This window comes from Nerophis ophidion, linkage group LG02 (assembly GCF_033978795.1).
Source record: "Nerophis ophidion isolate RoL-2023_Sa linkage group LG02, RoL_Noph_v1.0, whole genome shotgun sequence".
Taxonomy (NCBI): domain Eukaryota; kingdom Metazoa; phylum Chordata; class Actinopteri; order Syngnathiformes; family Syngnathidae; genus Nerophis; species Nerophis ophidion.
The window spans coordinates 6861837-6887116 of NC_084612.1; the positions used below are offsets into that span (position 1 = coordinate 6861837).

Here is a 25280-nt window from a genome sequence, read left to right on the forward strand (position 1 = left end):
ACAGCGAAGCACTCCTGTCATATAGAGGATCTTTGATTGTTTTTGCAGCAGGTTCCTAACACAGCAAAGCACTCATGGTACAAAAAACACTATTCAAAGATCCTCTATACAACAAATTCCTAAAACAGCAAAGCACTTCAGTTTTATAGAGGATCTTTGAATAGTGATTTTGTACCAGATTCCTAAAACAGCAAAATATTCCTGTCGTATACAAGATCTTTGAATAGTCTTTTTGTACCAGGTTTCTATAACAGCACAGTACTCCTGTCGTATAGAGGATCTTTGATTTGTGTTTTTCCACCAGGTTCCTAAAACAGCAAAGCACTCTTGGTGCAAAAACACTATTCAAAGATCCTCTATACAGCAAATTCCTTAAACAGCAAAGCAATCCTGTCATTTAGAGGATCTTTGATTCGTGTTTTCGCACCGGGTTCCCAAAACAACAAAGCATTCCTGTCGTATACAAGATCTTTGAATAGTCTTTTTGTACGAAGTTTCTATAACAGCAAAGCACTCCTGTCCTATAGAGGATCTTTGATTGTTTTTGCAGCAGGTTTCTAACACAGCAAAGCACTCTTGGTGCAAAAGACACTATTCAAAGATCCTCTATACAACACGTTCCTAAAACAGCAAAGCACTTTTTTTTTACAGAGGATCTTTGAATAGTGATTTTGTACCAGATTCCTAAAACAGCAAAGCATTCCTGTCGTATACAAGATCTTTGAATAGTCTTTTTGTACCAGGTTTCTATAACAGCGAAGCACTCCTGTCATATAGAGGATCTTTGATTGTTTTTGCAGCAGGTTCCTAACACAGCAAAGCACTCATGGTGCAAAAAACACTATTCAAAGATCCTCTATACAACAAATTCCTAAAACAGCAAAGCACTTCAGTTTTATAGAGGATCTTTGAATAGTGATTTTGTACCAGATTCCTAAAACAGCAAAGCATTCCTGTCGTATACAAGATCTTTGAATAGTCTTTTTGTACCAGGTTTCTATAACAGCACAGTACTCCTGTCGTATAGAGGATCTTTGATTTGTGTTTTTCCACCGGGTTCCTAAAACAGCAAAGCACTCTTGGTGCAAAAACACTATTCAAAGATCCTCTATACAGCAAATTCCTTAAACAGCAAAGCAATCCTGTCATTTAGAGGATCTTTGATTCGTGTTTTCGCGCCGGGTTCCCAAAACAACAAAGCATTCCTGTCGTATACAAGATCTTTGAATAGTCTTTTTGTACGAAGTTTCTATAACAGCAAAGCACTCCTGTCATATAGAGGATCTTTGATTGTTTTTGCAGCAGGTTTCTAACACAGCAAAGCACTCTTGGTGCAAAAGACACTATTCAAAGATCCTCTATACAACACGTTCCTAAAACAGCAAAGCACTTTTTTTTTAATAGAGGATCTTTGAATAGTGATTTTGTACCAGATTCCTAAAACAGCAAAGCATTCCTGTCGTATACAAGATCTTTGAATAGTCTTTTTGTACCAGGTTTCTATAACAGCACAGTACTCCTGTCGTATAGAGGATCTTTGATTTGTGTTTTTCCACCAGGTTCCTAAAACAGCAAAGCATTCTTGGTGCAAAAACACTATTCAAAGATCCTCTATACAGCAAATTCCTTAAACAGCAAAGCAATCCTGTCATTTAGAGGATCTTTGATTCGTGTTTTTGCACCGGGTTCCCAAAACAACAAAGCATTCCTGTCGTATACAAGATCTTTGAATAGTCTTTTTGTACAAAGTTTCTATAACAGCAAAGCACTCCTGTCATATAGAGGATCTTTGATTGTTTTTTGCAGCAGGTTCCTAACACAGCAAAGCACTCTTGGTGCAAAAAACAATATTCAAAGATCCTCTATACAACAAGTTCCTAAAACAGCAAAGCACTTCTGTTTTATAGAGGATCTTTGAATAGTGATTTTGTACCAGATTCCTAAAACAGCAAAATATTCCTGTCGTATACAAGATCTTTGAATAGTCTTTTTGTACCAGGTTTCTATAACAGCACAGTACTCCTGTCGTATAGAGGATCTTTGATTTGTGTTTTTCCACCAGGTTCCTAAAACAGCAAAGCACTCTTGGTGCAAAAACACTATTCAAAGATCCTCTATACAGCAAATTCCTTAAACAGCAAAGCAATCCTGTCATTTAGAGGATCTTTGATTCGTGTTTTCGCACCGGGTTCCCAAAACAACAAAGCATTCCTGTCGTATACAAGATCTTTGAATAGTCTTTTTGTACGAAGTTTCTATAACAGCAAAGCACTCCTGTCATATAGAGGATCTTTGATTGTTTTTGCAGCAGGTTTCTAACACAGCAAAGCACTCTTGGTGCAAAAGACACTATTCAAAGATCCTCTATACAACAAGTTCCTAAAACAGCAAAGCACTTCTGTTTTACAGAGGATCTTTGAATAGTGATTTTGTACCAGATTCCTATAACAGCACAGCACTCCTGTTGTATAAAGGATCTTTGATTCGTGTTTTTGCACCAGGTTCCTAAAACAGCAAAGCACTCTTGGTGCAAAAACACTATTCAAAGATCCTCTATACAACAAATTCCTTAAAACAGCAAAGCGATCCTGTCATTTAGAGGATCTTTGATTCGTGTTTTCGCACCGGGTTCCCAAAACAACAAAGCATTCCTGTCGTATACAAGATCTTTGACTAGTCTTTTTGTACAAAGTTCCTATAACAGCAAAGCACTCCTGTCATATAGAGGATCTTTGATTGTTTTTTGCAGCAGGTTCCTAACACAGCAAAGCACTCTTGGTGCAAAAGACACTATTCAAAGATCCTCTATACAACACGTTCCTAAAACAGCAAAGCACTTTTTTTTTTATAGAGGATCTTTGAATAGTGATTTTGTACCAGATTCCTAAAACAGCAAAGCATTCCTGTCGTATACAAGATCTTTGAATAGTCTTTCTGTACCAGGTTTCTATAACAGCGAAGCACTCCTGCCGTATAGAAGATCTCCGAATCGTTATTTTGTACCAGGTTCCTCACACAGCAAAGCACTCCTGCCGTATAGAAGATCTTCCAATTGTTTTTTTTGTACCAGGTTTCTATAACAGCAAAGCCCTCCTGTCGTATAGAAGATCTTCGAATCGTTATTTTGTACCAGGTTTCTTTAACAGCAAAGCACGCCTGTCGTATAGAGGATCTTTGACAAATGTTTTGTAAAAGTCTTCTGCTTTCTTTCCTGCAGTATCCTTTACGCCGACATCGTCGGCTTCACGCGACTGGCCAGCGACTGTTCTCCCAAAGAGTTGGTCATCATGCTCAACGAGTTGTTTGGAAGGTTTGACCAGATCGCAAAGGTGCGTACGAAGTCGATCAATAATATTCGCACGCCGGCTGGCACGTGACGGCTGATGTCGGCGTCTCGCTGCTTTGGCAGGAGAACGAGTGCATGAGGATCAAGATCCTGGGCGACTGCTACTACTGTGTGTCGGGGCTGCCCGTGTCTCTGCCCAAACACGCCAAGAACTGTGTCAAGATGGGCCTGGACATGTGTGAAGCTATCAAGTGAGTGTTTCCGGGGGGGCCTGGTGGGCGCGTCCAACTGAACGCCGTGCGTCCCTGGCAGGCAGGTGCGGGAGGCCACGGGCGTGGACATCAACATGAGGGTCGGCGTGCACTCGGGCAACGTGCTGTGTGGCGTGATCGGGCTGCGGAAGTGGCAGTTTGACGTCTGGTCACATGACGTGACTCTGGCCAATCACATGGAGTCCGGAGGTCGTCCGGGGTAAGCCATGCTTTTTTTTTTTTTTATTAACATTTTTTTGCAACCGGAAAAATGTCCGCTCTTTATCATGGTTTTAACGCCTGAGGTGGTAGTGTTTTTTTTTTTTTCCAGAATATCCTTAAAAACACCAGTGTTTCTCTAATGTACAATAGATGATCTTTGATTAGTGTTTTTGCAGAAAATTCACAAAATGAAAGAGTGATCCTGTCACATAGAAGTCGATAATGAAAATAACAGTAATTTTTTCTGTTGATCTCAAATAGAAGATCTTTGATGATAATATTATTGCAGAAAAGTTTCAAAAACAGAGCAGTGTTCCTCTCAAGTAGAGGATATTTTCGCAGTGTTTTTTTATTTTTATTTTTTTTACAATATCCCTAAAAACAGCACTGTTCCTTTCATATAGAGCAGCGGTCCCCAACCTTTTTGTAGCTGTGGACCGGAATTTTTTTTAATTGTTGTTTTTTTTTTGTTTTTTTGTTTTTTTTGTCATGAAAATGGGAGTTTTTTTGGGTTGCTGCACTAATTGTAAGTGTATCTTGTGTTTTTGCAACCACTGATATAGAGGATCATTGAATATTTTTTATGTTACAAAGTATCATTAAAACAGCATTGTTCTTCTTAAATAGAGGATCTTTGACATATATATATATTTTTTGCAGAAGATCCTTAAAATGTTTGTTCTTGTTGTATAGAGGATCTTTGACTAGTGTTTTTTCTTTTCTGGAAAATGCTCAAAACACAACTCTTAATCTCAAATAGAAGATCTTTGACAGTAATATTATTGCAGAAAAGTTTTAAATACAGAGCAGTGTTCCTCTCAAATAGAGGATATTTTCGCAGTGTTTTTTTATTTATTTTTTACAATATCCCTAAAAACAGCACTGTTCCTTTCATATAGAAGATCATTGACTATTTTTTATGTTACAAAGTATCATTAAAACAGCATTGTTCTTCTTAAATAGAGGATCTTTGACTATTTTTTTTTTTGCAGAAGATCCTTAAAATGTTTGTTCTTGTCATATAGAGGATCTTTGACTAGTGTTTTTTCTTTTCTGGAATATGCTCAAAACACTACTGTTAATCTCAAATAGAAGACCTTTGACCATAACATTATTGCAGAAAATTCCTAAAAACAGAGCAGTGTTCCTCTCAAATAGAGGATCTTTTAGCAGTGTTTTTTGTACAATATCCCTAAAAACAGCACTGTTCCTTTCATATAGAGGATCATTGACTATTTTTTCTGTTACAAAATATCATTAAAACAGCATTGTTCCTCTCAACTAAAGGATCTTTGACTAGTTGTTTTTTTCTTGCAAAAATATATTTAATACAGCAGTGTTCCTCTCATATAGAGGATCTTTGACTCATGTATTTGCATCAGAGTGACATAGATTATTTTTCGTAGGAGGCCCATGTCCTAAAAAATTCTTCTGTGGCCCGCAACCACTGATATAGAGGATCATTGAATATTTTTTATGTTACAAAGTATAATTAAAACAGCATTATTCTTCTTAAATAGAGGATCTTTGACCATTTTTCTTTTTGCATGATATCCTTAATATGATTGTGCTTGTCATATAGAGGATCTTTGACTTGTGTTTTTTCTTTTCTGGAATATGCTCAAAACACTACTGTCAATCTCAAATAGAAGATCTTTGACAGTAATAATATTGCAGAAAAGTTTCAAAAACAGAGCAGTGTTCCTCTCAAATAGAGGATATTTTCGCAGTGTTTTTTTGTTTATTCTTTTTACAATATCCCTAAAAACAGCACTGTTCCTTTCATATAGAGCAGTGGTCCCCAACATTTTTGTAGCTGCGGACCGGTCAACACGTGATCATTTGTCCCGCGGGGGGGGGATTTTTTTTATTGTTGGTTTTTTTTTGTTTTTTTTTGTCATGAAAATGGGAGTTTTTTTGGGTTGCTGCACTAATTGTAAGTGTATCTTGTGTTTTTTATGTTGATTTAATAAAAAATAAAATTTAAAAAATTTATAAAAAATTCTTCTGCGACCCGCAACCACTGATATAGAGGATCATTTAATATTTTTTATGTTACAAAGTATCATTAAAACAGCATTGTTCTTCTTAAAAAGACGATCTTTGACAATTTCTTTTTTTTTTTTGCAGAAGATCCTTAAAATGTTCGTTCTTGTTGTATAGAGGATCTTTGACTAGTGTTTTTTCTTTTCTGGAAAATGCTCAAAACACTACTGTTAATCTCAAATAGAAGATCTTTGACAGTAATATTATTGCAGAAAAGTTTTAAAAACAGAGCAGTGTTCCTCTCAAATAGAGGATATTTTCGCAGTGTTTTTTTTTTTTGTTTTTTTTTTTACAATATCCCTAAAAACAGCACTGTTCCTTTCATATAGAAGATCATTGACTATTTTTTATGCTACAAAGTATCATTAAAACAGCATTGTTCTTAAATAGAGGATCTTTGACAATTTTTTTGCAGAAGATCCTTAAAATGTTTGTTCTTGTCATATAGAGGATCTCTGACTAGTGTTTTTTTCTTTTCTGGAATATGCTCAAAACACTACTGTTAATCTCAAATAGAAAATCTTTGACAATAATATTATTGCAGAAAATTCCTAAAAACGGAGCAGTGTTCCTCTCAAATTAAGGATATTTCAGCACGGTTTTAAATTTTTTAAATTTTTTAAATTTTTTTACAATATCCCTAAAAACAACACTCTTACTTTCATACAAATGTCAACACGTCAGTTTAGTAATTCCTGAAGATCCTCAGCAACAATGTAGTAAATGTATTTTTATTTTAGTACTCTCTCTCTCTCAGACGTGTCCACATCACGGAGGCCACTCTGAAGCACCTGAACAAAGCCTACGAAGTGGAGGAGGGCAACGGGCACCTGAGGGACAACTACTTGAAGGAGCTGAATGTCAGGACGTACCTCGTCATCGACCCGCGGGTGAGTCTGCAGCCTGAACCCGAGGCTCTCCAAAGGGATTTAAGAGCTTATACATGACGCCATGAAGGAGGATGGAGGTACTCGGGCTAGTACAAGGTCAGAACTTTTACTAACGATCCGTCTCAGTCAAAGGATCCCACGCAGAGTGGCCCCAGGGTTCCAAGGCCTCGAGTGAACGACGGTCTGAAGATGCGGGCGTCGGTTCGTATGACCCGCTACCTGGAGTCCTGGGGCGCCGTCAAACCCTTCGCCCACCTCCAGAACAGGGAGGGCTTCAGCGCCGACCCTCTGGTCAACGGCAAGGCGCTCTGTAAGGTAAGACCACATGACCTACTACTAATACTACTAAGTTAAGTTAAAGTAGCAATGATTGTCACACACACACACTAGATGTGGTGAAATTATTCTCTGCATTTGACCCATCACCCTTGATCACCCCCTGGGAGGTGAGGGGAGTAGTGAGCAGCAGCGGTGGCTGCGCTCGGGAATCATTTTTGGTGATTTAACCCCCAATTCCAACCCCTTGATGATGAGTGCCAAGCAGGGAGGTAATGGGTCCCATTTTTATAGTCTTTGGTATGACTCGGCCGGGGTTTGAACTCATGACCTACCGATCTCAGGGCGGACACTCTAACCCAGGGGTAGGGAAGCTATGGCTCGCGAGCCAGATGTGGCTCTTTTGATGACCGCATCTGGCTCCCGGATAAATCTTAGCTGACATTGCTCAATATGATAAGTAATGAATAATTCCACTTGTAATCACAGTGTTACAAATAATGTTCAAAATATAAAACATTCTCATGCATTTTTAATCCATCCATCCATTTTTACCGCAACTGTTCAAGAATTTGCGTTAATGGTGAGGAGTTATTTATTTATTCTTGGTTAGTGTGGGGCTTGCCCTCCTGGGGTTTGTCGGACCACCAAGGACCAACATGAGAGCCTGTTTCGGGGTTACACTATTGCTTTATTTTTCAATAAGTCTCTCAGTTGCTTTCCAGCAATTGTATTTTTCCCTTTTGTTTTCGCTCCCACTCTGGCTCCAGCCCCAACCCCGTCTCTCTTCCTTGCTGCTGGTTATAACAGAGCGACGGGTGATTAGATAAAAAAGGCCCAGCTGGGCCATCTACGCACCTGTCGCTGATTTCGAGGCCGGCCCTGGCGCACACAAGTTTGCTGCAGGCCAGCAGGCCACGCCCCCCTCTACAGGTAGCTCGAGAATAACAATGTTATTACAAAGAATAAGAGACCTATTATACTCTAGAAATGTTGGTCGTACTTGAAAATGCACGCGTTTAGTATAAAAAAAATTATACGGCTCTTACGGAAATACATTTTAAAATATTTGGCTTTTTGGCTGTCTCTGCCAAAAAGGTTCCCGACCCCTGCTCTAACTACTAGGCCACTGAGTAGGTACTACTACTACTACTACTACTACTACTACTACTACTATGTTGTTACTGAAGAGGATATTTGACTAGCTTTGTAAAGTAGGTCCTAAAAAACTGCTAAACACTGACATCATTAAGATATTTGACTGGCTTTTTTTTTTTAGAATAGGTTCTTAAAAAATATTTTTTCAGCAGATTCCCCAAAAACAGCACATCATACCTATCATTTAGAGCAGGGGTCGGCAACCCGCGGCTCTTTGATCACTCTGATGTGGCTCACCTGCATACTTGCCGACACCCCCATTTTTCCGGGAGGTTTCCGGATTTCAGTGCCTCCCCCAGGATAATATTCTCAGATTTTCACTCAGACAACAATATTTAGGGCGTGCCATGATGGCAATGCCTCAAACGTCCTCTCGGCCATGCTGTCTCGTCTGCTTTTATACTTTGCCATCTGAGTGCCGGCCGGTCATATCTAGTGTGCGGCTGCTGACACAACGCGCCAGCGACTGCAAGGCATAATTGTTCAACAGCCATACAGGTTACACTGAGGGTTGTAATATAAACAACTTTAACACTCTTACTAATATGCGCCACACTGTGAACCCACACCAAACAAGAATGACAAACACATTTCAGGAGAACATCCGCACTGTAAGCCAACATAAACACAAGAGAATCAATACCCAGAATCCCATGCATCCCTGACTCTTACAGGCTACATTATACACCCCAACTAGAAGCATTTAAGTCTCACCTTAAAACTCATTTGTATACTCTAGCCTTTAAATAGACTCCCTAGACCAGTTGATCTGCCGTTTCTTTTCTTAGTCTTCTATGTCCCACTCTCCCTTGTGGAGGGGGTCCGGTCCGATCCGGTGGCCATGTACTGCTTGCCTGTGTATCGGCTGGGGACATCTCTGCGCTGCTGATCCGCCTCCACTTGTGATGGTTTCCTGCTGGCTCCGCTGTGAACGAGACTCTCGCTGCTGTGTTGGATCCGCTTTGGACTGGACTCTCGCGACTGTGTTGGATCCATTGTGGATTGAACTCTCACAATATCATGTTAGACCCGCTCGACATCCATTGCTTTCCTCCTCTCCAAGGTTCTCATAGTCATCATTGTCACCGACGTCCCACTGGGTCATTATTGTCACCGATGTCCCGCTGGGTGTGAGTTTTCCTTGCCCTTATGTGGGCCTACCGAGGATGTCGTGGTGGTTTGTGCAGCCCTTTGAGACACTAGTTATTTAGGGCTATATAAGTAAACATTGATTGATTGATTGATTGAACTACCACTCCCCTTCCCCCCCCCCTCCGTGCGTCGGTTGAGGTGGGCGGGGTTTGGTGCTAGCTGGGGTGGATAATGTAGCCCGGAAGAGTTAGGGATACATGGGATTCTGGGTATTGGTTCTGTTGTGTTACAGTGCGGATGTTCTCCTGAAATGTGTTTGTCTTTCTTGTTTGGTGTGGGTTCACAGTGTGGCACATATTAATAAGAGTGTTAAAGTTGTTTATATCACAAACCTCAGTGTATGTAACTTGTATGGCTGATTAACAATTATGCCTTGCAGTCACTCATGTGTGTCTGAAGAAGCCTCGTATGACATGTGAATGGGCTGGTAAGATGTTAGTTACGGTAGTAGAGGGCGCCACACGCATTGCCATCATAGTACGCCCTTATTATTGTTGTTAGGATGCAAATAAGCAGACCTGTGAGAGAGCAGTCGCTCTGGAATACGGGAGTCTCCCGGTAAAATTGGGAAGGTTGGCAAAAGTGGTGTTGTCAAGCAGCATGCAAATAAAACTCGCGGGCTGCACTAGTACTATATTTCCATATCAAGGCGCGGGCCGTGTGTCCGAGACCCCTGGTTTATAAATATCACAGCAAAAATAAACTTTGCACACAGTGTTATTTCATTTTAAATTTCAAAAAGAGTCTTGTGGCTCCCATAGTTTTCTTTATTTTGTGAAACTGGTCAAAATTGCTCTTTGAGTGGTAAAGGTTGCCGACCCCTGGCTTAGAGGCTCTGTCGCTAGCGTTTATGTAGTTGGTCACTAAAAAGAGTAGACTGATCCTGTATAATTACTTTAATTAGGGATTGTCTATATTCTCTACATGGCAGGAGGACCCTGACTACCAGTTTTGCACCAAATTCCCCAAAATAGCGAAAACCCTCTATATGACAAGAGGGCTTTGCTGTTTTTAGGCACCTACTCCAAAAAGCTCAATCTCTTATAAGACAGGATCGCTCTACTCTTTTTTTAGTGACCAACTGCATAAGCACTAGTGAAAGATCCTCTAAATGACCAGAATGATGTGGTGTTTTTGGGAATCTGCTGAAAAAATATTTTTTAAGAACCTATTCCAAAAAAGCTTGTCAAATATTTTCTCGATAACATCAGTTTTTACTACCTACTTTTACAAAGATAGTCAAATATACCCTCTGAATTTCATAAGGGCACTCTGCTGTTTTTAAGCAGAAACGCTAGTCTAAGATCCTTTATGTCACAGGTGTGTGCTGCTATTTTTGAGCAAAAATGCTAGTGAAAGATCATCTCTGTGACATATGTGCTCTGCGGTTTTTAAAGACCCAACTGCCAACAACTCTAGTGATTCTCTATATTCTCTACATGACTAGCATTTTTGCACCAAATTCCCCCAAATTAGCGAAAACCCTCTAAGACAAGAGTGCTTTGCTATTTTTAGGCACCTACTCCAAAAAGCTAAAACTCTTTAAGACAGCATCACTCTACTCTTTGTAGTGAACAACTGCATAAACGCTAGTGACAGATCCTCTAAATGACAGGTATTATGTTTTGTTTTTGGGAATCTGCTGGAAAAAAATTAACTTATTCCAAAAAGCTTGTCAAAAATCCTCTCTATGATGTCACTGTTTTGCAGTTTTTTTATCTACTTTACAAAACTAGTCAAATAATCTCGTCTGCATTCGACAAAGGCACTCTGCTGTTTTTAGGCAGAAAGGCTAGTTTAAGATCCTTTGTCACAGTTGTGCGCTGCTGTTTTTAAGCAGAAACGCCAGTGAAAGTTCCTCTGTGCTCTGCTGTTTTTAAAGACCTAACTGCAAACAACTGTAATGAGTGATTCTCTATATTCTCTACATGACAAAAGCACACTGACTAGCATTTTGCACCAAATTCTCAAAAACAATGAAAACCCTCTCTATGACAAGAGTGCTTTGCTGTTTTTAGGCACCTACTCCAAAAAGCTCAATCTCTTATAAGACAGGATCGCTCTACTCTTTTTTTAGTGACCAACTGCATAAACACTAGTGAAAGATCCTCTAAATGACCAGAATGATGTGGTATTTTTGGGAATCTGCTGAAAAAATATATTTTTAAGAACCTATTCCAAAAAAGCTTGTCAAATATTTTCTCGATAACATCAGTTTTTACTACCTACTTTACAAAGATAGTCAAATATACCCTCTGAATTTCATAAGGGCACTCTGCTGTTTTTAAGCAGAAACGCTAGTCTAAGATCCTTTATGTCACAGGTGTGTGCTGCTATTTTTGAGCAAAAATGCTAGTGAAAGATCATCTCTGTGACATATGTGCTCTGCGGTTTTTAAAGACCCAACTGCAAACAACTCTAGTGATTCTCTATATTCTCTACATGACTAGCATTTTTGCACCAAATTCCCCCAAATTAGCGAAAACCCTCTAAGACAAGAGTGCTTTGCTATTTTTAGGCACCTACTCCAAAAAGCTAAAACTCTTTAAGACAGCATCACTCTACTCTTTTTAGTGAACAACTGCATAAACGCTAGTGACAGATCCTCTAAATGACAGGTATTAGGAGTTGTTTTTGGGAATCTGCTGGAAAAAAATTAACTTATACCAAAAAGCTTGTCAAAAATCCTCTCTATGATGTCACTGTTTTGCAGTTTTTTGTATCTACTTTACAAAACTAGTCAAATAATCTTGTCTGCATTTGACAAAGGCACTCTGCTGTTTTTAGGCAGAAAGGCTAGTTTAAGATCCTTTGTCACAGTAGTGCGCTGCTGTTTTTAAGCAGAAACGCCAGTGAAAGTTCCTCTGTGCTCTGCTGTTTTTAAAGACCTAACTGCAAACAACCGTAATGAGTGATTCTCTATATTCTCTACATGACAAAAGCACACTGACTAGCATTTTGCACCAAATTCTCAAAAACAATGAAAACCCTCTCTATGACAAGAATGCTTTGCTGTTTTTAGGCACCTACTCCAAAAAGCTCAATCTCTTATAAGACAGGATCGCTCTACTCTTTTTTAGTGACCAACTGCATAAACACTAGTGAAAGATCCTCTAAATGACCAGAATGATGTGGTGTTTTTGGGAATCTGCTGAAAAAATATTTTTTAAGAACCTATTCCAAAAAAGCTTGTCAAATATTTTCTCGATAACATCAGTTTTTACTACCTACTTTACAAAGATAGTCAAATATACCCTCTGAATTTCATAAGGGCACTCTGCTGTTTTTAAGCAGAAACGCTAGTCTAAGATCCTTTATGTCACAGGTGTGTGCTGCTATTTTTGAGCAAAAATGCTAGTGAAAGATCATCTCTGTGACATATGTGCTCTGCGGTTTTTAAAGACCCAACTGCAAACAACTCTAGTGATTCTCTATATTCTCTACATGACTAGCATTTTTGCACCAAATTCCCCCAAATTAGCGAAAACCCTCTAAGACAAGAGTGCTTTGCTATTTTTAGGCACCTACTCCAAAAAGCTAAAACTCTTTAAGACAGCATCACTCTACTCTTTTTAGTGAACAACTGCATAAACGCTAGTGACAGATCCTCTAAATGACAGGTATTATGAGTTGTTTTTGGGAATCTGCTGGAAAAAAATTAACTTATACCAAAAAGCTTGTCAAAAATCCTCTCTATGACGTCACTGTTTTGCAGTTTTTTGTATCTACTTTACAAAACTAGTCAAATAATCTCGTCTGCATTTGACAAAGGCACTCTGCTGTTTTTAGGCAGAAAGGCTAGTTTAAGATCCTTTGTCACAGTTGTGCGCTGCTGTTTTTAAGCAGAAACGCCAGTGAAAGTTCCTCTGTGCTCTGCTGTTTTTAAAGACCTAACTGCAAACAACTGTAATGAGTGATTCTCTATATTCTCTACATGACAAAAGCACACTGAGTAGCATTTTGCAACACATTCTCAAAAACAATGAAAACCCTCTATATGACAAGAGTGCTTTGCTGCTTTTAGGCACCTACTCCAAAAAGCCAAAACTCTTAAAGACAGGATCACTCTACTGTTTTTAGTGTCCAACTCCATAAATGCTAGTGAAAATCCTTTAAATGACAAGTATGATGTGCTGTTTTTGGGGAACTGCAGAAAAATTTGTTTTGAAGAACTTATTAGTCAAATATTTAGTCAAATAACCTCTCTGACGTCAGTGTTTTTCCACATTTTTAGGGACCTACTTTTCAAAGCTAGTCAAATATCCTCTTCTGTATTTGACAAGGGCAAAAACGCTAGTCTAAGATCCATTATGTCACAGGTGTGCGCTGCTGTTTTTAAGCAGAAACGCTAGTGAAAGTTTCTCTCTGTGCTCTGCTGTTTTTAAAACCTAAGTGCAATCAGCTGAAATGAGTGATTCTCTATATTCTCTTCATAACAGGAGCACCCTGACTAACGTTTTTGCACCAAATTCCCCAAAATAGCGAAAACCCTCTATGTGACAAGGTCACTCTGCTGTTTTTAGGTGGAAACACTAGTGTAAGTTCCTTTATGTGCTCTGCTGTTTTTAAAGACCTAACTGCAAAGAACTATAATTAGTGATTCTCTATATTCGCTACATGACAGGAGCACCCTGACTAGCATTTTCGCACCAAATTTTCCAAAACAGTGGAAACCCTCTATATGACAAGAGTGCTTTGCTGTTTTTAGGCACCTACCCCAAAAAGCTAAATCTCTTATAATACGGGATCACTCTACTCATTTTAGCAACCAACTGCATAAACGCTAGTCAAAGATCCTCTAAATGACAGGTATGATTTGCTGTTTTTGGGAATCTGCTGAAAACATTTATTTTTAAGAACCTATTCCGAAAAGTTAGTCTTATAACTTTTCTGACGTCAGTGTTTTTCACGTTTTTAGGTACCTACATTACAAAGCTAGTCAAATATCCACTTCTGTATTTGACAAGGGCAAACAACGCTAGTCTAAGATCCTTTGTGTCACAGGTGTGCGCTGCTGTTTTTAAGCAAAAACATTAGTTAAAGATCTTCTATGTGCTATGCTGTTTTTTTTTAGGACTTAACTGCAAACAACTGTAATGGGTGATTCTCTATATTCTCTACATGACAAGAACACCCTGACTAACATTTTTGCACCAAATTCTCAAAAACAGCAAAAACCCTCTGTATGACAAGAGTGCTGTGCTTTTTGTAGGCACCTACTCCAAAAAGGATCGTTCTACTCTTTTTAGTGACCAACTGCATGATCACTAATCAAAGATCCTCTAAATGACAAGTATGATGTGCTGTTTTTGAGAATCTGCTGAAAAAATAGTTTTTAAGAACATATTCCAAAAAGCTAGTTAAATATCCTCTCCGTGACATCAATGTTTTGCAGTTTTTTTAGGACCTACTTTAAAAAGCCAGAGTGTTCTGTTTTCTTTTGCAAAAGTGCTAGTCCAAGTTCCTCTTCATGACAGAGGCCATCTCCTGTTTTTAAAGCTCGCTCAAAGGTTTTGATTATGGTTTTTTCCCCCTCAGGACATCCCACTGCGAACAGCAATCAAGATCCCTGACAGGTATTTTTTTTTTTTTCTTTAAACTCAGTTCGCCTTATTTGACGACTACTTCTACTGTGTACTTTGTACTGGAGCAGTACTAGTGTGTACTTCTTGTGTGTGCATAAGTGATCATTTCTCACCTATTTCCCCATGAGCCTTCTGTTAAAGCAGCCGTGTTGTGTTGACTTTGTGTGTTTGTGTCGTTACTGTTGGACTTGACGGCAGCTTTGGTGAGTCTGTAGAAGAGAGGTGCACCTTGCCCACGCCCTCATTCAGCAGCTTGAAGTGAGTTCCGGAAGCACTCGTGCTCAACCTCTGCCATTTCCAACAGTATCCCGCATTGCAGCGAGCACATCTGGATACGCTTTAGAGTAGTCAGTGTACAGCTTGTGTAGCGACATTTATTCTATTAGTGCTAGTTTTGTCACTATTTGAAATGGAAGTCACCAAAATCTTGTGACAATGCATGATATGCTGCATGCTATGCTTTATTATTCTCAGGCACGATTAATCTTGCCAAAAATCCAGAAAAAGGGCTAGTTTTCTCACCTTAAGTTGTCAAGGTCGAGGAACAAATTGCTGTGATGCGACTTTGACGTCCCTATCAGGAAGACAATGCATGATATGCTGCATGCTGGTATGCCTTAGTTGTCGAAATGATTTTCGTCACTGTCTGCAATTTAAATCGTCAAAATCTTGGAACAGATATTATGATGTGACTTTGATGTCCCTATCTTGGATGACAATGCATGATATGCTGCATAACATAACTCCCCTGGCAGCACTCATGCAGCCCCAGACCCCGACACCATGCCTGACTGTAGGCAAGACACGATTATCTTGCCAAAAGACCAGAAACGGTGTTTAGTTTTGTCCCTTTAAGCTGTCAAGGTTGAGGAACAAATTGCTGTGATGCGACTTTGACATCGCTATCAGGAAGACAATGCATGATATGCTGCATGCTGGTATGCCTTAGTTGTCGAAATGATTTTCGTCACTGTCTGCAATTTAAATCGTCAAGATCTTGGAACAACTGTTATGATGTACTTTGACGTCCCTATCTCGGATGACAATGCATGATATGCTGCATAACATAACTCCCCTAGCAGCACTCATGCAGCCCAATACCCTAACACCATGCTAGACTGTAGGCAAGACACGATTATCTAGCCAAAAGACCAAAAAAAGTGGCCATTTTTTTTTTACTTCAAGTTGTCATGTTCAAAAAACAAATTGTGATGTGACTTTGAAGTCCCTTTCAGGAAGACAATGCATGATATGCTGCATGCTGTCATGCCTTAGTTGACGAAATTAGTTTTGTAACGGTCTGCAATTTATATCGTCAAGATCGAGGAACAAATATTAGGATGTGACTTTGCCGTCCATATCTCGGATGACAATGCATGATATGCTGCATAACATAACTCCCTTAGTGCCGGCAGCACTCATGCAGCCCCAGACCCTGACACTATGCTTGACTGTAGGCAATATGAGTTTCTTGCCAAAAGACCAGAAAAAGTTGCTAGTTTTGTCACTTTAAGTTGTCAAGGTCAAGGAACAAAATGTTGTGGTGAGACTCTGATGTCCCTATCAGGAAGACAATGCATGATATGCAGCATGCTAAGCTTTATTTTTTGCTTGACCGTCAGCAAAGACACGACTATCTTGCCAAAAGTCTAGAAAAAGTTGCTAGTTTTGTCACTTTAAGTTGTCAAGGTCAAGGAACAAAATGTTGTGATGAGACTCTGATGTCCCTATCAGGAAGACAATGCATGATATGCTGCATGCTAAGCTTTATTTTTTGCTTGACCGTCAGCAAAGACACGATTGTCTTGCCAAAAGACCAGAAAAAGTTGCTAGTTTTGTCACTTTAAGTTGTCAATGAACAAAAAGTTGTGATGAGACTCTGATGTCCCTATCAGGAAGACAATGCATGATATGCTGCATGCTAAGCTTTAATTTTTGCTTGACCGTCAGCAAAGACACGATTATCTTGCCAAAAGACCAGAAAAAGTTGCTAGTTTTGTCACTTTAACTTGTCAGGGAACAAAAAGTTGTGATGAGACTCTGATGTCCCTATCAGGAAGACAATGCATGATATGCTGCATGCTAAGCTTTATTTTTTGCTTGACCGTCAGCAAAGACACGATTATCTTGCCAAAAGACCAGAAAAAGTGGCTAGTTTTGTCACTTTAAGTTGTCAAGGTCAAGGAACAAAAAGTTGTGATGAGACTCTAATGTCCCTATCAGGAAGACAATGCATGATATGCTGCATGCTAAGCTTTATTTTTTGCTTGACCGTCAGCAAAGACACGATTATCTTGCCAAAAGACTAGAAAAAGTTGCTAGTTTTGTCTCTTTAAGTTGTCAAGGTCAAGGAAGAAAATGTTGTGGTGAGACTCTCATGTCCCTATCAGGAAGACAATGCATGATATGCTGCATGCTAAGCTTTATTTTTTGCTTGACCGTCAGCAAAGACACGATTATCTTGCCAAAAGACCAGAAAAAGTTGCTAGTTTTGTCACTTTAAGTTGTCAAGGTCAAGGAACAAAAAGTTGTGATGAGACTCTGATGTCCCTATCAGAAAGACAATGCATGATATGCTGCATGCTAAGCTTTATTTTTTGCTTGACCGTCAGCAAAGACACGATTATCTTGCCAAAAGACCAGAAAAAGTTGCTAGTTTTGTCACTTTAAGTTGTCAAGGTCAAGGAACAAAAAGTTGTGATGAGACTCTGATGTCCCTATCAGGAAGACAATGCATGATATGCTGCATGCTAAGCTTTATTTTTTTGCTTGACCGTCAGCAAAGACACGATTATCTTGCCAAAAGACCAGAAAAAGTTGCTAGTTTTGTCCCTTTAAGTTGTCAAGGTCAAGGAACAAAATGTTGTGGTGAGACTCTGATGTCCCTATCAGGAAGACAATGCATGATATGCTGCATGCTAAGCTTTATTTTTTTGCTTGACCGTCAGCAAAGACACGATTATCTTGCCAAAAGACCAGAAAAAGTTGCTAGTTTTGTCACTTTAAGTTGTCAAGGTCAAGGAACAAAAAGTTGTGATGAGACTCTGATGTCCCTATCAGGAAGACAATGCATGATATGCTGCATGCTAAGCTTTATTTTTTGCTTGACCGTCAGCAAAGACACGATTATCTTGCCAAAAGACCAGAAAAAGTTGCTAGTTTTGTCACTTTAAGTTGTCAAGGTCAAGGAACAAAATGTTGTGGTGAGACTCTGATGTCCCTATCAGGAAGACAATGCATGATATGCTGCATGCTAAGTTTTATGTTTTGCTTGACCGTCAGCAAAGACACGATTATCTTGCCAAAAGACCAGAAAAAGTTGCTAGTTTTGTCACTTTAAGTTGTCAAGGTCAAGGAACAAAAAGTTGTGATGAGACTCTGATGTCCCTATCAGGAAGACAATGCATGATATGCTGCATGCTAAGCTTTATTATTTGCTTGACCGTCAGCAAAGACACGATTATCTTGCCAAAAGACCAGAAAAAGTTGCTAGTTTTGTCACTTTAAGTTGTCAAGGTCAAGGAACAAAAAGTTGTGATGAGACTCTGATGTCCCTATCAGGAAGACAATGCATGATATGCTGCATGCTAAGCTTTATTTTTTGCTTGACCGTCATCAAAGACACGATTATCTTGCCAAAAGACCAGAAAAAGTTGCTAGTTTTGTCACTTTAAGTTGTCAAGGTCAAGGAACAAAATGTTGTGATGAGACTCCGATGTCCCTATCAGGAAGAAAATGCATGATATGCTGCATGCTAAGCTTTATTTTTTGCTTGACCGTCAGCAAAGACACGATTATCTTGCCAAAAGACCAGAAAAAGTTGCTAGTTTTGTCACTTTAAGTTGTCAAGGTCAAGGAACAAAAAGTTGTGAAGAGACTCTGATGTCCCTATCAGGAAGACAATGCATGATATGCTGCATGCTAAGCTTTATTTTTTGCTTGACCGTCAGCAAAGACACGATTATCTTGCCAAAAGACCAGAAAAAGTTGCTAGTTCTGTCACTTTAAGTTGTCAAGGTCAAGGAACAAAAAGTTGTGGTGAGACTCTGATGTCCCTATCAGGAAGACAATGCATGATATGCTGCATGCTAAGCTTTATTTTTTGCTTGACCGTCAGCAAAGACACGATTATCTTGCCAAAAGACCAGAAAAAGTTGCTAGTTTTGTCACTTTAAGTTGTCAAGGTCAAGGAACAAAATGTTGTGATGAGACTCTGATGTCCCTATCAGGAAGACAATGCATGATATGCTGCATGCTAAGTTTTATTTTTTGCTTGACCGTCAGCAAAGACACAATTATCTTGCCAAAATACCAGAAAAAGTTGCTAGTTTTGTCACTTTAAGTTGTCAAGGTCAAGGAACAAAATGTTGTGATGAGACTCTGATGTCCCTATCAGGAAGACAATGCATGATATGCTGCATGCTAAGTTTTATTTTTTGCTTGACCGTCAGCAAAGACACAATTATCTTGCCAAAATACCAGAAAAAGTTGCTAGTTTTGTCACTTTAAGTTGTCAAGGTCAAGGAACAAAATGTTGTGATGAGACTCTGATGTCCCTATCAGGAAGACAATGCATGATATGCTGCATGCTAAGCTTTATTTTTTGCTTGACCGTCAGCAAAGACACGATTATCTTGCCAAAAGACCAGAAAAAGTTGTTAGTTTTGTCTCTTTAAGTTGTCAAGGTCAAGGAAGAAAATGTTGTGGTGAGACTCTGATGTCCCTATCAGGAAGACAATGCATGATATGCTGCATGCTAAGCTTTATTTTTTGCTTGACCGTCAGCAAAGACACGATTATCTTGCCAAAAGACCAGAAAAAGTTGTTAGTTTTGTCACTTTAAGTTGTCAAGGTCAAGGAACAAAAAGTTGTGATGAGACTCTGATGTCCCTATCAGGAAGACAATGCATGATATGCTGCATGCTAAGCTTTATTTTTTGCTTGACCGTCAGCAAAGACACGATTATCTTGCCAAAAGACCAGAAAAAGTGGCTAGTTTTGTCACTTTAAGTTGTCAAGGTCAAGGAACAAAAAGTTGTGATGAGACTCTAATGTCCCTATCAGGAAGACAATGCATGATATGCTGCATGCTAAGCTTTATTTTTTGCTTGACCGTCAGCAAAGACACGATTATCTTGCCAAAAGACTAGAAAAAGTTGCTAGTTTTGTCTCTTTAAGTTGTCAAGGTCAAGGAAGAAAATGTTGTGGTGAGACTCTCATGTCCCTATCAGGAAGACAATGCATGATATGCTGCATGCTAAGCTTTATTTTTTGCTTGACCGTCAGCAAAGACACGATTATCTTGCCAAAAGACCAGAAAAAGTTGCTAGTTTTGTCACTTTAAGTTGTCAAGGTCAAGGAACAAAAAGTTGTGATGAGACTCTGATGTCCCTATCAGGAAGACAATGCATGATATGCTGCATGCTAAGCTTTATTTTTTTGCTTGACCGTCAGCAAAGACACGATTATCTTGCCAAAAGACCAGAAAAAGTTGCTAGTTTTGTCCCTTTAAGTTGTCAAGGTCAAGGAACAAAATGTTGTGGTGAGACTCTGATGTCCCTATCAGGAAGACAATGCATGATATGCTGCATGCTAAGCTTTATTTTTTTGCTTGACCGTCAGCAAAGACACGATTATCTTGCCAAAAGACCAGAAAAAGTTGCTAGTTTTGTCACTAAGTTGTCAAGGTCAAGGAACAAAATGTTGTGATGAGACTCTGATGTCCCTATCAGGAAGACAATGCATGATATGCTGCATGCTAAGCTTTATTTTTTGCTTGACTGTCAGCAAAGACACGATTATCTTGCCAAAAGACCAGAAAAAGTTGCTAGTTTTGTCACTTTAAGTTGTCAAGGTCAAGGAACAAAATGTTGTGATGAGACTCTGATGTCCCTATCAGGAAGACAATGCATGATATGCTGCATGCTAAGCTTTATTTTTTGCTTGACCGTCAGCAAAGACACGATTATCTTGCCAAAAGACCAGAAAAAGTTGTTAGTTTTGTCACTTTAAGTTGTCAAGGTCAAGGAACAAAAAAATTGTGATGAGACTCTGATGTCCCTATCAGGAAGACAATGCATGATATGCTGCATGCTAAGCTTTATTTTTTGCTTGACCGTCAGTAAAGACACGATTATCTTGCCAAAAGACCAGAAAAAGTTGCTAGTTTTGTCACTTTAAGTTGCCAAGGTCAAGGAACAAAAAGTTGTGATGAGACTCTGATGTCCCTATCAGGAAGACAATGCATGATATGCTGCATGCTAAGCTTTATTTTTTGCTTGACCGTCAGCAAAGACACGATTATCTTGCCAAAAGACCAGAAAAAGTTGCTAGTTTTGTCACTTTAAGTTGTCAAGGTCAAGGAACAAAAAGTTGTAATGAGACTCTGATGTCCCTATCAGGAAGACAATGCATGATATGCTGCATGCTAAGTTTTATGTTTTGCTTGACCGTCAGCAAAGACACGATTATCTTGCCAAAAGACCAGAAAAAGTTGCTAGTTTTGTCACTTTAAGTTGTCAAGGTCAAGGAACAAAGTGTTGTGATGAGACTCTGATGTCCCTATCAGGAAGACAATGCATGATATGCTGCATGCTGGTATGCCTTAGTTGTCGAAATGATTTTCGTCACTGTCTGCAATTTAAATCGTCAAGGTCTAGGAACATCTGTTATGATGAGACTTTTACGTCCCTATTTTTCGAATGACAATGCATGATATGCTGCATAACATAACTCCCCTAGCAGCACTCATGCAGCCCAATACCCTAACACCATGCTAGACTGTTTGCAACCAAGAATAGGGGTCTTCTTTTAATTTACTTGAAATCATGCACGCACGTTTATGCTATTAATAATACTTAATATAGCGATTAATCATGAATAATCCAAATTCAAAAGTGTGTTTAATCTGATTTTAAAAAGGTGTATCGTATTTTACGGACTATAAGGCACGCTTGAAATCCTTTTTTCTCAAAACTCGGCAGTGCGCCTTAATGTAAGGAAAAGATTTGGTTGAGCTCACCCACCTCAAAGCTATTTTATTTGGTACATGGTGTAATGATAAGTGTGACCAGTAGATGGCAGTCAAACATAAGCTATACATGTGCGCTGCACTATAATGGCAATATGACTCATATGACTCAAGTAAACAACACCAACATTTTATATGTTCCATTGAAAATATAGAACATTACACACGGTGCACAAATATCTATCAAAATGTTTTAGTACGACTTTGGTAAGCTATGAAGCCACACCGCTTAATGTGCTTCAACATAGGAGTATTATTATGGTGTGTGTATAAGACAAGACATTATCCGGCGTTTTGTTTCCCAATATTATGTAAGAGCAACTTTTCTTACCTTCTGGTACCTGCTGATCTGTATTTGGGATCTGCATAAATCCTGAAAAATGCGCGAGTCCGCCTTTGTAGTCGATAAGCTTCTTCTTTTTCTCTATCTTCTTGTTATGGGACAATCATCCTCCGGTGTTGCCATTTTTAATATAAAGTAGTGTAAAGTTCTTACTTATATCTGTCAGTAAACTCGCAATAAAACATACTGGTGTAGTGAGTGTACATTATTAACCCAAGGAACTTTTAGTTATTAGAGTTTCGGTCGGACGGTTTTTCACGGGACACATTTCCGGTGTTGTTGTTGTTTCCGGATGAGGAGATGCTGCTCAATTATTGATTTAAGTAAAGTCTGGATGTCATTGAAACAGGCCCTGCGATGAGATGGCGACTTGTCCAGGGTGTACCCCGCCTTCCGCCCGATTGTAGCTGAGATAGGCGCCAGCGCCCCCCGCGACCCCAAAAGGGAATAAGCGGTAGAAAATGGATGGATGGATGGATGTCATTGAAACAGTTAGCTCCATCTTTTGACACTTCTTCCACTCCCGTCCTTGCACGCTACACCGCTACAACAATGATGACGGGGAGAAGACGCTGTCGAAGGTGAGCCACGTAAATAAAACCGCCCACAAAACGGCGCATCCGGAAGCGACTGTCAGAAAGCGACTTGAAGATGATCTGTAAAACATAATCTATGCAACATTTTGAGCAAAGAAACCACCATTACCACTGGTCTCCAACCTTTTTGTAACTGCGGACCGGGATTCTTTTCTTTTTTTTTTTTGTTTTGGTGTTTTTTGTCATGAAAAAGGGAGTTTTTTTTGGGTTGGTGCACTAATTGTAAGTATCTTGTGTTTTTTATGTTGATTTAAAGGCCTACTGAAATGAGATTTTCTTATTTAAACGGGGATAGCAGGTCCATTCTATGTGTCATACTTGATCATTTCGCGATATTGCCATATTTTTGCTGAAAGATTTAGTAGAGAACATCGACGATAAAGTTCGCAACTTTTGGTGCTGATAAAAAAGCCTTGCCTGTACTGGAAGTCGCAGACAATGACGTCACAAGAGTGAGGGCTCCTCACATTGTTTTTAATGGGGGCCTCCAGCAGCAAGAGCTATTCGGACCGAGAAAACGACAATTTCCCCATTAATTTGAGCGAGGATGAAAGATTTGTGGATGATGATATTGATAGCGAAGGACTAGAAAAAAAATAAATAAATAAAATAGTAAAAAAAAAAAGGTGAATGCATTGGGACAGATTCAGATGTTTTTAGACACATTTACTAGGATAATTCTGGGAAATCCCTTATCTTTCTATTGTGTTGCTGGTGTTTTAGTGAGATTAAATAGTACCTGATAGTCGGAGGGGTGTGGCCACGGGTGTCTTGAGGCCAGTCTCTGAGGGAAGTCACAGCAGATACAAGGACGGCGCAAACTCCACAGATCTCTGGTAAGAGGCGACTTTTTAGCACAATTTTCTCACCGAAACATGCCGGTTGACAAGTGGTCGGGATCCATGTTCACTTGACCGCTCTGATCCACAGTAAAGCTTCACCTACGGGAATTTTAAACAAGGAATCACCGTGTGTTTGTGTGGCTAAAGGCTAAAAGCTTCCCAACTCCATCTTTCTACTTTGACTTCTCCATTATTAATTGAACAAATTGCAGAAGATTCAGCAAAACAGATTTCCAGAATAGTGTTTGATTGCGCGATGAAAAGAAATGACTTTTAGCCGCAAGTGGTGCTGCGCTAATATTTCCTGACAGTCCGAGACGTCACGCGTACACGTCATCATTCCGCGACGTTTTCAACAAGAAACTCCGCGGGAAATTTAAAATTGCAATTTAGTAAACTGAAAAGGCCGTATTGGCATGTGTTGCAATGTTAATATTTCATCATTGATATATAAACTATCAGACTGCGTGGTGGGTAGTAGTGGGTTTCAGTAGGCCTTTAATAAAAAAAAAAAAAAAGAATTAATAAAAAATTATTTTGCGGCCTGGTACCAATCGATGGTTGGGGATCACTGATCTAGACCACAAGGAAGTGTTTTACATTTAGAAACAAAATAAAAATAGTACGCCTTATAATCCGGTGCGCCTTATAAATGCAAAAAGATGACAAATAGTGAAGTGAAGTGAATTATATTTATGTAGCGCTTTTCTCTAGTGACTCAAAGCGCTTTACATAGTGAAACCCAATATCTAAGTTACATTTAAACCAGTGTGGGTGGCACTGGGAGCAGGTGGGTGAAGTGTCTTGCCCAAGGACACGACGGCAGTGACTAGGATGGCGGAAGCGGGAATCGAACCTGCAACCCTCAGGTTGCTGGCACGGCCACTCTACCAACTGAGCTATACCGCCCCCAAATAGAACATTCCTCGGAAGTGCGCCTTATAATCCCACCTTTTGTGGTGATACCGTTTCCAGCCGTGTAGCCCAGCCTTAGTAATACAAGCTGTCCACTGACTACTCTAAAGTACATCCAATGTTTACTTCCTACAGTGTTGTCAATACAAATGCTTGCTGAAATGTGTCACAGGTACTGTATGTGGAAATGTATCCTAACTTCTTGGTTGACTACTACTACTACTACTACTAATAGTACTACTAACCCCAGCGAGCGTACTGCAGTTGTATCTCACCATGCCAGCGTTTTAGCAGGCGAGCATGCGATGTCTTCATTATCACCCTGTTGATAGGGAGTGGGGGGTGTTGGTATCTGCTGTGGGCATCTGTGCGAGGACTTCCTTCCTGCCTGATATCACATTGGGGGGTTGGGACGGGCTTTCCAAAGCAGAAGCACGATGGAGGAGACAAACCAGTCAAACCTCATCTAACATCCGGTTAACTCCTCCTCATGTATCTCTCTCACGGGCATCTTTTCTTGTCTCCCCCCCCCCCCCCCTCTCCTCACTAATAACGTGCAAAGAAGCCATTAACCTTGTCGCCCACAAAGCAACGGCGCAGCATTTCATCACAGTCGGCGTCTGTTGGGAGTCATCCTTGTTGTGTTCCTCCTGCTCCAATAATCTCGTCTGCTTTTCTGGCGCAGGAA

General features: G+C 39.7%; 1 protein-coding gene across 3 annotated transcripts in view; it reads left to right on the forward strand.

Annotated features, from left to right (window-relative positions):
• Positions 1-25280, forward strand: part of adcy7 (adenylate cyclase 7) — a 211624-nt gene that overhangs the window by 138684 nt on the left and 47660 nt on the right. For 2 of the 3 annotated variants that reach the window (XM_061876926.1, XM_061876935.1), the window contains exons 7-14: positions 3218-3329; positions 3410-3537; positions 3599-3757; positions 6563-6695; positions 6822-7010; positions 14820-14857; positions 15065-15124; positions 25278-25280. The exon at positions 25278-25280 is cut by the window's right edge and continues 51 nt beyond it. In XM_061876926.1, the coding sequence (XP_061732910.1) occupies positions 3218-3329; positions 3410-3537; positions 3599-3757; positions 6563-6695; positions 6822-7010; positions 14820-14857; positions 15065-15124; positions 25278-25280 (822 nt within the window). The remainder of the gene's footprint in view (positions 1-3217; positions 3330-3409; positions 3538-3598; positions 3758-6562; positions 6696-6821; positions 7011-14819; positions 14858-15064; positions 15125-25277) is intronic. The other variant, XM_061876945.1, reaches the window with a different exon arrangement.